Source organism: Lates calcarifer, linkage group LG19 (assembly GCF_001640805.2).
Source record: "Lates calcarifer isolate ASB-BC8 linkage group LG19, TLL_Latcal_v3, whole genome shotgun sequence".
In the NCBI taxonomy this organism is placed as follows: Eukaryota; Metazoa; Chordata; class Actinopteri; family Centropomidae; genus Lates; species Lates calcarifer.
The window spans coordinates 15836241-15850340 of NC_066851.1; the positions used below are offsets into that span (position 1 = coordinate 15836241).

The 14100-nt window shown below is 43.1% G+C and overlaps 1 protein-coding gene across 4 annotated transcripts in view; it reads right to left on the minus strand.

Moving 5' to 3' along the window:
* The window catches only part of fermt2 (FERM domain containing kindlin 2), a 39549-nt gene that overhangs the window by 14823 nt on the left and 10626 nt on the right, over nt 1–14100 (minus strand). For 2 of the 4 annotated variants that reach the window (XM_018663562.2, XM_018663563.2), the window contains exons 3-5: nt 8971–9204; nt 2677–2805; nt 374–406 (exon numbers count right to left, since the gene is read on the minus strand). In XM_018663562.2, coding sequence (XP_018519078.1) covers nt 374–406; nt 2677–2805; nt 8971–9204 — 396 coding nt within the window. The remainder of the gene's footprint in view (nt 1–373; nt 407–2676; nt 2806–8970; nt 9205–14100) is intronic. The other 2 variants (XM_018663564.2, XM_018663565.2) reach the window with 1 other exon arrangement.

Sequence of the window (14100 nt, forward strand, 5' to 3'; positions counted from 1 at the left end):
ACAAAAACATACAACATAATGATTTATTTGTGACCATCTGACTAGCCACCGCTTTCAAGGGCCAAACAGTGATCAGCTACCCTGCGAAACAAGTCAGCAGGCACAGTGAGCAGGCCTGAAGGAGCTGTAAGAAAAAGTGAGCTTTGAGCTAATTTCTAATGAGGCAAAGCCTTTATGTCATGTGACCATTCAAATCAGCTGACTTCCTCTAGAGGAGCAGTCAGGTGACTCGCCTGCTAGTCCCAAAGGTTACAGATGTCATGTGACCTCAACACTCCAGCTGTGGGGGTAGTGGAGGGTAGGGAGGAAAGGGGGAGGCAAGGGTGAGGAAGCAGTGCTGAAGAGTAAAGGACAGAGGAAGAGGAAAGCTTACCTTTCACAGGTCCGATGTATATTATCTCAGAGGCTAGGATGAAAAGAGAGAGAGTAAGAGAAAGAAAGACAGGAAAGGAGTAGAGGGAAGAAGCGGAACATCAAGTGGACAGATTTAAGATACTGAAAACCCTACAAGGACAGGAGGAAATGGAGGAGAAAAGACAAAAATAGAGAAATACAAGAACGAGGAGATCTGTGGCGTTTCCATGGGCACTGCCAACTGCTAGCCTCAGAGTGAATGACTCAGTTTACCCTTTTTACAGAGGGAGATCACCCTGGCATGACTAGTGAGGTTCTAGCCGTTTCCATCCACCCATTCATAGCTGTCCAACACAGCCCAACTGATTGAAAACCCAGGCAAGGCGTTGGTCAGCGTGACCCTGCCCTGCAAGTATAAACTGCAGCACAAATAAAAAGTATGGGCTGTCTGAGGTATGTCATTCTCCACGCTGACAGGAAAGATAATTAGATACAACGGGCACATCAAGATGTGGTGGGCCAGGAGGGACCTATGGGACTGGCATCCTGGGCAACATCATAGCCCTCTCAGTCTGAGTCACGACAACAGTTGAGGATTAGTAACATAGGTTTCCTACCAAAATGACCAATTCTGTGGGACACTTGACATGAGTCTGCAGACAGACAGGGGACATGGAGTTTTCTAAATAGTACATTTAAACATGGAGATTGAGGTTTTGGAAAAGGAATTGCCCATCCTTAAGTGGAAATAATTGGTCATGTACAGCATATGACCTTAGTGTTCACCATCCACCCATGTCATATGCTCATGAGGTCAGTGTCTTCTCAGTGAACAGCATATATACGGAGTACAAATGTATGTATCTGAGCTGCTATTTATTTGTTACCAGCACCAATGTTCTAAGCCCAAAATATATTCAGTCAATGTATTATTGGTGTGGACTAAACAAGAGCATTTGGCTGCACAGAAGAGGGCTTGAGATTCTGATTGCATCGCTGCTTCTCTGCAAAGCCTTGTGATTCCTATCAGGAGACCCGGGCTTAGAGGCCAGCCCTTCCCCACATGGGACGAAGTGATGCCTTACAACTTGGCCTTGAAATACACTGTGTGACTGTGGCATGTGATCTGATAGGGAGGACGACAGGAAGTATGTATGTGTGTGTGCTCACACACAGGGAGAGTGGTAACAGTAAACAGATTCTGCACATTCCTGCTGAAACACTGTTTTTCTGCACCACCTAGTGTGACCGCTGTCGCCAACTGGGAACAACGTGTATCTATACCAGAGGCATCAACGTAGCACACCCTTGAAATGCAATGATGCAACATTGGGTGCGACCATCATGTGCTGTGTTCATAAAAATGAGTTACAATTGAAACAGTGCTGTTTTCTTTGCATTTTCTATCACTCATATTTCTATACATGGGCATATACAGCAAAACAAATCTGCATGCCGGCAGAATTAGTCTATTCTTGACTCCCGAAATTGTGATGGTTCAGCAAGTTCACAATAATTGTTCAGGCATTTTTCCACTCACATGAGAGTTTATATGCATGTTAAGCTGAGTCTAAGGAGAAAACAGACAGACTCAAGGCCAGAGCAGAAGAGAGTCAAACCACACAAAGAGTCCCATTCACCCTGTCTCATAGCGTTAGCAGTTTTACTTAATGCTAACTCTGTGACAGCAGTATAGCCTGTTTTGTTCTGCTCCTCCCCACTCACATGGTTGTAAGTCTCTCATCACTGGCGGAAACGAGGGAGGAGGGCCTGTATAGCTAGCAGTCGGGTAGCCTGGTTTGGGTTTAAAATGGCAGCGTGACCAACTATGTGTGGAATCTCAACCATTCTTCGTCCTCCCCGCCAAGGAACTGGGAGCCAGGGCTGTAGATCCCAAGCAGGCCTCAAACTCACACATTCATATTTGGTCATTAAAGCAGGGTGCAGCAATCTGGAGTTATCTTAGTGGTTTCTGAACCACAAGTGCAATCAGACACAAAAAAAGAATGGAAGACGCTCCATAGCAGCCAGAGGAACCTGTTATTCAACCTGCTGCTTAAGGGGAATGTGATTATTACTTTTCAAAATGAGATACAAAAATATAACCCAAAGCACCATAATTACTTCAACGTATATCTGAACCTAAAAACCTGAATGCATTGACTTCATATAAACTCATCAGTTAAACATGTGCTTGTTTCATAATTTTATATCACATCTCCTAAATTAGCTCTAAATTCTATGCTTCCACCTTACTTAACATGACTAATTCAGCTGGAAAACACTGTAACAAGTGCTTTGAGTTACTGTCCATCAACTAACCTGATCCAGGGGTTAACAGTGGACCCTCCAGCTCCAGATCATCCTCCTCTGCTTCCTCCAACTTTTTCTTCTTCTTCTTGGGATCACGGGGCTTACGCAGTAGAGATAGCTCCTCTGGGTGGCGGATATCTGGAGAGAGAGAAAGAAAGTTCATTTCATGTCATATAAACATAAGCTTGACTTGCAACAAAGTCAACACAATCTGGACACCAAGATGGGCAGGTTTTGATGATACAAAGATAGTACAGTAATTTGTTGTTTTTAAACTACTGGCTTAGAATAAACCACACAACCCCTCACATAGGACACAAACAATGTGTAGAACCTGTACTGTAAGTGAATACAGTGACTGACAAAAAGGTGAGTGGCAAAAAGGGAAAAGGAGTAAGAAAAAGAAAAGGGATGGAGGGGATGGGTAAGAATTGTAGACAGCTGTACACAAGAAGAGGGGTGGAAAATTGCAAATCCCTTTTCTCAGGGCCCCAACAAATCTTTCTTTAACTGTATCCAATCCCCAACTGAGACAGGGCAGACACAATCTCTATCTCCCTCTCAACTATTCCTCTCACACACATGAAACCAGAGTTCAGTTGCTGTGTGTGAGTAGTAGGACAGCACAGGTTTCATAAAAGCAGAAAAATGTCACCCCTGAAGATACTCAGATACTGTAAATTAAATAAACAACCACATCCTAACTCTGTAAATGGAAGAGCTGTGTGCAAGATCCCATTCAGACAGCAAGACACCACACAGAATATAATGAATAAAACAGAGCAGCCCCCCCCCTTTCCCCCTGGGCTTGGAGGCCAGGGAACCATCACTCAGCATCAGCAATGATGTTTTAAGATGGGCTTGGGATGGTTCTGATCTGCTGGGTGAGATGGCCAGAATGTGTCAGGACTAGAATAGATGGAGTTAGTCTAGAAGCAAGCACATCTGGGTCCTCAGCTGGATTTGGTTTTGTCAAGGATTCCACATAAATTAAGGCGAGAGATGCTATTTGAGAGCCTTATTTTATTACTCTCACTTTGTTTTTGTGCAGAACTGTTGTAAAAATGTACATTTTCTCATATCCGTTGAAATAAATCTCTCTTAATTTTTAAAAATGAAGGATTGGAAAGGTGTTGCAGACTGATTAAAGAGGTTGCTGAGGGCGCTGGGGAGAGCACGAGCATAAGGGGAGAGAGAACGTCTTGGCTTGGTGAGAAAGCTTGTTTGGTTTGTGTAACTAAAGCAAAAGCATTCCAGGAGTTTTAAGAACTACCAGATGGGAGCTCACCCTCTCTTGCTCTCTCCCTCTCGCTGCCTCCCTCCTCCCTCATTCTCGCTCTGCTGAAGTGGTGGAGTGCAATCCCTGTGCCCTTATACAGCCATGTGAGTTGCAGGCGTGCTGCCGAGCTTTAGCCCCACTGAGCTGTGCAAGAAGGCCAAGCTGTGTACGTACGTAGGAATCTGTCTCTTGGTGAGGCATTGCAGAGGCATGTGGTATTTTACTACGATGTCTCTTTAATTGTTCATCCTTATGACCTCATTGTCAACACTGGAAACTTATACATAGGCGAAGTGTAAGCCATCTACTGAGCAAGATCAATCTGATACGCCATAACAAATGTGATATAACTATCATTTATAAAGTATCTCAACCTCCTAACATAGATGAATATTATAATGAATATTATAACTCTCTATAGATCAAATGTGTGGGTCAAATTTTGGCCATCTTTGGCCATCAATCTTTTTCAAACCATTACTCGGTGTGGTAAAAATCTATTTTCTGTGACAGGTTTAGAGTCCATTATCAGGGGAGAAAATGAAAATAAAATATTCCTGTAAAAGCAGTATTTTAGACCTGTGCCTGAGTGTGTGGGAAATGGGGTGGGGTAAAGAAATTGACAGATATGCTTTTTTTCATGACTCCCATGAAAGGAGTGGAGGTTTAGCAGATATGATTGACATTTCAGGGCTGCTTAAGTATAAATACCATTAAAAATAAAGAGATAAAGAAGGAGAAGGCAGGCCCAAGGGGAAAATACCAAAAAAGCGCTTCACTAGTATTTTTCAGACAGGCAGGCGTTACAGTCCATTTCTGCTGACATACTCAGTTGAGTGTTGAATTGTATGTTTATAGAGATAATTTAAGAATCATGATCTGGTGGTAAGGACTGCTCCTACACTCATCGCATACTTGTGGCCAGTGTCAGGATGAGGAGGAAGGGTGAGTGATGGTTAAAGTGCTTACAAAAGCTTGGTTGATTTCCATTAGCAGAAATGACACCTTAGACAATAAGACCCCATATCTTCCATCCTGCAGACTTGTGGCAGTAACCAGGCCCGGAGCCAAAGGAGAGAGGGGTTGACTGAGAGCCAGCTGGGCTTGCAAGACCTACTCCTTGGAACACATGATTCACTGCAGTGAGTAAGGCCAGCCGCAGAAGAATCACAAACACCGTCACAGTCTAATTTTACAGCACTAAGGTTTACAGTACAAACAGATGGAGACCCTACATGGACAAAAAAATTAAAGTGGAGTGATTTCACCTTCTGTTTTCCCCTTGCATATTTCTCACTGTTATGAAGACTCAATGGACTGATCGATTCTTGGGAACAATAAATCAAGCATTTGTTCCGGGCAGACCGAATAAAACAAGGGGCAAGTGATTACTCACATAGAGTCCAAAAGGAAACAGATAATAAGGACGCACATGATCTGGATATTTTGTGTTTGAAGATCTTTGGCTATCAAACTTTGGATAAGTTCAATTTTTGACATCTGCAGTGATCCAAATAGATCACTTTTACTATTTTTCACTCTTACTTTAAGGACAGGAAGTTTTCTCCATCTGTCAGACTGGAGGCTAAAAAGGTGCTAAAAGGCCACTCAGAAAGGATAATATTGCACTTTAATTTGGGAGCTAGAACTGAGGCCACACCACACTCCTCCTGTGTTATGACAACAGTGGCCAGCGCACTTGGGCCAGTCATGCAGACCACAGGTTGATGGGCCATAAATCTGCTGGACCAAAATGATGAAGCAACAGTTCCACATAATTTCAAAGAGGTTTCAAGAGGACAAAGCGTCCCAGCCAAACACGTTACTGCAATATTCTCAACTGTCAGCGTCCTACTTCAGACTCATCCCTCCTGTGCTCTCAACGTCCCTTGATATTGACATCCTTCTCAGTCACTGTCCTCTCCTGTCTGGTCATCAATTTCTACCTCCAGTCAGTTATTTGAGTCACTGTAGTGTCTCAGAGGAGTGCTCACAAAAGTTACACAAATGTTACTGCCTCTTGTATTTTCCAGAGAATGCTATTGTGTCTCAGTTTTCCCACACATGGAAGCAAAGGAGTGCTTGGTGAAAGACACACAGTGGTTAAGTAGAGCAGCCTGATGCTTGTTACCCTGAAGAGGTGCTTTCCTGAGAGCAGCAGCTTCATTTTGTACTGCCCCAGGTCCACAGTCATGTGTTAGTCAGTTGTGTTTCACAGGAAGAGTAAAACTGCCTCCTGTTAGAGGGAGGAGGTTTATGTGTATGTGTTTAATGTGTTGGAAGTGAGTCCAGGTTGTCTAGACAGGACAAGGCTCATGTCTGACTGTGACTCTTCACTGGACAAATTACTCTTTACAAAAGCCAAAGGAGCCAGTTCAGTGCCATTCATTTTTTTCCTCAACTACAGACCTGACTTCTACTATTTCATACAGCATTTTGTAGCTGAGGATTAACTGATTCATTGGCAAAGAGAATTTTCATAATCTATGAATCATTTAAGTAATTTATCAAGCAAAAAAGCAAAATATTTGTACAATCCTGCTTCTCAAATATCGTTATTCGCTGCTGTTCTCGGTTTATCACTTTTATCAAGAAAAGAAAAATCTACACATAAAACAACAATGAAAATAATTGTTGGTTGCAAACTTGTATACACTTGTGTACACTGGCACTATAACACAACAAAAATTCCCTATCTGAGATGATCTTCAGACTTCAAGAAGTACACAAACGTGGGTTCTGTGAATTTTCGCAATTGTTGACAGGGTTCAAAAATGTTATCTTCAAACTAACAGTGGAAAATCCCTAATGTCTTTCGTTCACTACCAAGTAAGCAATGCAGGACAGGATGTAAGGGCTGCCAAAGGGAATCAGAGGTCAAAACAAGAGTGGAACTGAGTGATTTTCTTCTATTACAGTACATCAACCTTTTGCAGAGTCCGTTTCTTTCCCAGCCAGCCCAGATGGACTGTGTCTGTGTCAGGACACAGCTGCAGTGGACATGGGAGAAGCACAGCGTTGATAATTGTTTTTATACTTTTAACTTGGGAGTGTTATGTTAATTTTCTATGCTTTGCCCCTGTATGGGACGATCACTGTCAGAATTTGAGTTGTGCTAAAGAGACTGAAAATCAAACAAAACAGAAAATTTGAGGTACAAACATACTGTATGTTACTCTATATTACAATATAACACAATGTTGACAACATAATATCATTCTAAAACTGTAGAGCATAATTAGAGAAATAAACTATTGAGTGGGTGGGGATAAAAACAGCCAAATACTACACTGGAGGACTGAACTTGGAACTTGTTTTGGAATAGGAAATAGCTTCTGTGTGACCAACTGACTGGACATGCCAGGGCAAGAAACGCCTCCAAATAAATTAGTGCGATATCAAGAACTGGAGCCAATAGGGAGTTGCTCATCACTGAAAAAAATCTTCACTGTCTTTCAAGTATCTCTGCCCCTCCCTTTCTGCTGTCTGGAGCAAAGGCCAGTTGGACAGGCCTAGTCTCTTCCTGTCCCCTCTGACTCTCCATGCTGTGCTGCTCACAGGCAGTCAGCAGAAAATATGCACAGGAAATTGTAAAACTCAAAGTTGCCCAGATAACCAAAAAAAAAAAAAAAAAAAAAAAAAAAAAAAAAATGAAAGGCTTCCAGGTCAGACCAGCTGTAAGTCAGCTAAGTCAGCTGTCATACCCTCAGTTATAGTTTAGAGCTTCCCCACTGTCCGTTACTTTGAGTTCTGCTTTTTACAAGCTATAATACACAGTATTAAAATACAAGAACAGAAGCACATCACACTGAGGAGCCCTTTCCAGCTTCCGTACAACATCTTGCAACAACCTGGCACCAAGTCAGCCAAAAGCATTTGCATTTGTCCTGAATTTCTGTAAAGCTGAAATAGATTTATTACAGAACAGCAGACATATTCCTAAACAGGCCTGGCTGAGAAAGGGTACAGGCCTGTTATTCCCCTGTCTCCCTGCCTCTGCTTTTAAAAACAGCGTATTTGTATATTTATACTCAATAGAATGTGCTATTTGTTCTTGTTCATTCATTTAGACCCCTTAGCCTTTAAAAAAAAAAACACAAAAAGCTCCATTCCTGCCAAATTAAAAACAAGCCTGAGTGCTACCTGTAGAAGCCAATAAAAACAGGAGTTCTGCCACTGTGGCTCCTGATCCTGCCAGTGACAAAGTCACAACAGGTGTGCTATGACTCTGGAGGGATTTATATGGGGGGGCAAACCCCACTGAAAACAGTGATTTTGAGTCAGGGGCAAGTGGTGAGTTCTCAGCCTAGGAAAAGTGGGCGTTAGCAGGTCAGGGGTCACCGGGGTTCAGTGCGTGACTCTGACACATCTCTGACAGGACAGTGTGGTGCCAATGATGGAAGATATCAATAGTGTGTGTGTCTGTGTGTATGTGTCTCCCTTGGGTATTACTTACACCATGGGGGACAGTTAAATTTGGAACTGATATTAGTAGAGGGGATAGGTAAGCCAGACAGTGAGAAGAGTACGAGTTATTTACGTGCACATGAGTTTGTACTTTGGAGTGTGCCTGTGTTACGAGACTGAGACAAATAGATAATCTCTGTTTACTAAACATTACTCTAAGACCGATGGAGCCCAGGTTCCAAGGACATGACTCCAGAGCTAACTGTGCACTACCAGTTAGGAGACGTGACTCTGGTACGTAGGGCTCAAAGCATGTTTAATAAACACAACAAATTGCCAGGGATAAAAACAAAGTAAGAGGAAGGACATGATTAGATCGGTTTGATGTAGAATATTTCCAGAACCAAAAATAGTATTACCAGGGGAAGTGTTTGATTGAGCAGGGTGAGTGTAGACCCATCGTTATAAACTCAAAAGGAGCTTTATTCCCGTAACTCATTGCCAATCAGTCACACCTCATCTCACATTTGCTTTGTGACTGTTTTCCACACCATCACTAAAAATATGAAAGCTGCTCTGCCGAACTGTCCTGTAAATGAGGCCTTCGCTCCACTTACTGAAAGTTTTGCAGATGTCGGACACAGCCTTGAAGACACGGTCTGAGAAGTTGACCTTGACCTTCATGTGCTTCATGTTGGGCAGCTGAAGGCGCAGCAGCTTGTGCTGCGGCGTGAAGAGAAGCCTGGCATCGGCTTGGATGCCGTACTTGTCCAATGTCCAGTGGGTTTTCAGCAGCCATGTCTTCTTCTTCTCCCACCACAAAGCATGGTCTGACCAGTCCTTCTTCACATCTACAGAGGGGGAGAAAAGAGTAGAGTGAATGAGTGTTAGTGGAACGCCGACATGCAAATGAAAGCACAGCAAAACATTATGTAGTTCAAATTTTTCTAGCATTCCCTTTGCTAAATTGTATATTAGTGGTCATTTGTGTTGCTTGTATCAACAGGTGAAGATATTGTTGGCAAAGGGAAAGTGTAACTTGAGCGCTCAGTCTGTATCCATTGCACTGTACTGACCTAAGCTCACCAAATCTGTTCCTCTAGGGCAGGGGGTCACATTTAGGGTGAAGGGGGGAGTCCAGAAAAGGTTTGCACAGGGGCGGTGAAGTCAAAGTGAGCGGGAGGAGACAACTGAGTGTGTGAAAGACGTGGCTGTTTGTAGGACACTGTGGGGATATCAGGTTCATACCTCCCCCTTTGTTCCAAAGTCACACTGTGATCCCTCTAAAGCAGACACAAGCCACCCAAAACCCCACGTAGCTCCCAGGCTTTCGCTCCGCAGGGGCTCAGCACAATGGGGACAGACCTGTGGTCTCATGGTGTGTGTGTCTGACTTCAAGGAGAAGGTGAAAACCGCAGGGATTTGAGGGAACTCAAAGCAGCTGTCTGGCAGATCACCTTGCTCTGGTTTCGACATGAACAGAATTGTGATGGGCTGAAGTTGTATTTGAGCTTCTAAGTCACTTCAAAGCTAAAGGTAAAAATGAAAAAGCGTGAGTTCCTCTGCATCCACGTCATAATTTTTTTTATCCCTCTAAAGGGAAACATTCGCAAAATAGCGAAGTATGTTAAGCTGTGAGTCAAAATGCATGACAGCTGGCTTAAGAACAGACTTCTTGGCTGTTTACATGTACCCCATGCTGTGCGTATATTGCCTTATGTTCAAGGGTAAACTATAATCACCCTTTTAGTTGAGTACAATAGTTGAGATGGAGTGAACAGGCCTATAGTTTGTAGCCTATTATACTTCCAGATGTCCCCCCTGAATAGTGATGTCATTACTCTAGCATTAGCCCAGGAAGGCACTTCCCCAGAGCGGTGTCTCATTTCCTCCACCCACATACCCCTTCATCGCTTCTCCAGCCTGGGTCTCTGTCTCTGTCTCTCTCTCTCTTCTCACTGAGTCAGTGCCAGACACAGACACTGGTTTGCCCAGTCACCCTTTAATCAAAGCATTCGATCTGAACTCTTTCAACTCTGCTGTGCCAGTGGTTTGTTTAAAGCCATATACCCTGACTGAGGAGAAAATGTTGCCAAGTAGCGTCATATATTGCTAAATATCCAAAAAAGCTAACAAAGTGTACTTGTGTTTTGACACATTATAATATTCAGGTTTCCATTAGCCACTGTAGGAATTTGGGTGCTGTTTACATGTGCCAACTCTTAAAGGACAGTAAGAAGGTAAATATTTGGTATTCTTCCTTGATAAACACCTTATCAATTATCTGACTTGTTAAATTCCTTTCAACTGACTAATACATAATTGATTAATTGTTTCAGCAGTACCATACTGATGGGTGAATAAAAATGAATTAAAATATCTCATGGTCCAAGATTCACTGTATTTAGAGAAAATGAATGCTGAACATTTCTGTGGTTAAAAACAGGCAAAAGCTGGATGACCCCATTAAAGAAACACATCTACTTTGTATTCAGGCTGGTAGCACAGTAGCTAAATGTGGTATCAACACATTACATTTACTGATTACACAAGGAAGGACACAGCTACTAATGGACAAACTGAAGCCATAATGGACTACAATTACTTTCTGATATATAGCGAGCAAACAGCAGTTACAGCAGCGGTTTGGTTTGACACTGACAGATGCTCATTGCTTCTGCTCACTCTCAAAGGAAGATGGCAACAATGTTAAAAGCCAAAGGAATGATCTTGAATGTTAACCTATGGTGATCTCCTCTGTCTGTCAATCAAACCGCTCAGTGCCATGGTAACCTAAACCTTGAGTGGCCCTCTGTTTCCATGCACTGCTATTGTTTTCCCTGACCTTAATTTTACATAGGGGCATTCATATGCATTGTTGACACTTTCCTGCTGATCCCGTCTAAAAGCTGAATGAATGGGATTAGCGGGTGAGTGAGTGAAACAACAGATTGGCTGCTTTGAACCAGGAAACAAGACTGCTGTAAGGCATGCTGTGATGAGGAGGAGATTACACTGGTGTTTAAAATGGAGAAGAAAGTTTGGGAATGAGAGTAGCCACCAGCATCTCAATGCAAATGTCACTGTGGGACACAAGGCCTAGGACTGTGTGAATTGAAATGGGGAGGGGTTGTTTGTCAAGCTGCTGGGTTTTATACTGTTTACTCCGACAGGCAAACACTTGGTACTTGAGTGAAAACATTCCAAGCTTTCTTTCTGAGACCCTGTGTGAGTTACTCTGGCAGCATGGGGTCTAGCTGTCATCGCTCTGTTCTGATGCCTCAGCTGTGCAGAGCACAACTTCATTGCTACCATCAGAGAAACTGTTCCCTTAAGTGCACTGCAGCTATTAAAGGCCAAAATAATGAGAGGGAGGAAGGAGAGGAAAATTGAAAATAGACCTGAATATATTTTCATAAGTCTGCTCACAGTTTTTCCTCTTACAAACTTGTAATTTCTGGTGTCTAGGAGCAATGCTAAACAGCTAGCATTAACGTTTGGCACTCAGGTCTTCACCACAGACCACGTTCTATAGCAACGTCTTCATACTCAGCATGCATGACCACCATACAGTCTGTGGCAAGTCATGAATGCACGTCTTGGCTGGTCTAAGTTACCCTCAACACGCTCTCAATGGCCTCTGTTGCCACCCACCGCCAAAACCTAACTGGACATAGTCCTTCTGTCTGTTCGCTCGTGTCATCACGCAGTGGTTCGATGTGTTGTGATTGGATGAGGGCAGCTCGTGTAGGCGTCCATTGGGTTCTTTCAGCAACAAGGTGGTAACTCAATCCAGAGAGAAGGAGGGAGCGAGGGCCAATGGCATCTCCCAGCTAAAAATACAGCTTGCCAAGCCTGACGTAATGCAGCAGCCAGAGAGGGGAGGAGGGGGGCTTAAGTAATTGGGTGCATTAAATGTGGACCCACAGCCCCTTAGCAGTGGTGTGTGTGTGTGTGTGTGCAAGAAGGGCCAGAAAGACAAGGGGAGGGGAAACAGAATGGGAAAACCGTGTTTTATGACCTCTGCAGGACGTGAAAGATGATACAGAGATTGTGTGTGTTGCGTGCATGTGCGCAGGTCTGGGGATCTGTCGGAGGGAGGGTGTTCTTATCCATCCATTAACTACATTAGTTCTGTGTGTTTGTGCGTGTGTGTGCTTTAACAAGCTAAATTAATCCATAAATTCTGTCAAACCAAGTTCTTTTCATTCACCACCATCACCACCGCAGCTCTTGACCAAGACCACTTCCTCTGCTTTATGTACAAGATACCACAAGTAGAAATGCTGCTTTCAAAACACACAGAATAATTCTGCAATATTTTAAGAGGCAATTACACAAGAAAGTTAAGACCAAACATTAAAGCTGGACTTAAAGTGCTTGGCACAGAGATATCCAGTTTGCAGGGCTATCACTGGAATAACACAGGAAACTGAACTGTCCCTCCTTCCCTCTCCTCCCCATCATTTCTCTTTACTTTCTCCATCCCTCCCCTGCTAGTCGAGTATCTGTGGTGTTTACATAAGGAGACAGCTATGTTTATGGAGGCCTGTCTATGAGGGGGAGGGGGCGGGACAACAGAGGAGAGGATGAGAAAGAAGGAATGAGAGAAAGGTCAGGAAAAGGAGAGGACAGGAAGATGAGCAGAGGACAGGGAGGAGCTCTAAGTGGGGGATACGATAACACGAGTCAGAGCAAGTCAGAGGACGAAATTTTTAAAAAGTAAAGCAAAAAAATACTAAGTGTATAAATAGCATCTACAAATTTTATCTCCTCCATAAAAATGAAACACTGCACTTACACCTAGGGGAACAAATATATAGTAGAGATTTCAGCACCCAAGTATGTATCTGCTTGTTGCTAGCACATGTTTTGCACACATACACAGATTTGGTACCTGATGCGACATACTTGCCTATCAGTGTTTTAAGTTCATTGTTTTGTAAAAATTACTTGGCTATTTTCCATCAAAAAGCTTCTGCTGTTTTCCGTTTTATCTTACTGACTGATCTGATGCTGAACAATATTTCTTTGCGATTTTGGCAATGCAGTACTACATTTAGTCATTTCTATAAAATCAAAATATTTGCTGATAATATAAAAGGCTTATAATTAATACTGATTATTTAAAAAAACAAAGTCCAAAAACAAAGTACTGGACACACTATAGTCATGCCAAGATCCAACACTCAGCTCTTGTGCTAAAAGGAAAAAAATCTTTGCTGTTCCATGTGCACTCAGTGGCTGATATTTTCTCCTTACTAGGCTTTAACCAGTAAAGCTGTGACAGTCAGCTGATGCCTAGAGCAAAATCCAGGCTCATCTCTTGCATCATTGGTGGAAGTGATTTAAGAGAGGACACGTGGTTACAGGTCAGGACTTTTTAACCATGTTTGCACAGTGAGCCTTTTTTCCTAATCAGAGCCAAGCTGTTGCTGTCAGTAATAACCATGGCCACGTAGTGCAAGGCTTTGTCAGTTTCCGCCATCAGCTGATAAAAACATTACAGCCGGGTGAGGCTGGTCGTGCCGTTTCCTTGGTGACTCCTGGCTGACGCTGCAGGGGCAGTGGTGCAAGGCGACTTGTTTTCATACACAACAAAGACACAGAGCGGCAGGTTGTCAGTCTTACTCTCTCTGTCTCTCACACACCCAGTTTATCCCCTTCTACAATGTGAAAGCCCTTCTCTTTCTAAATATATTCCATGTCTGACACGGGGTGAAGGTCGGTATTGACAAGCAAAGATA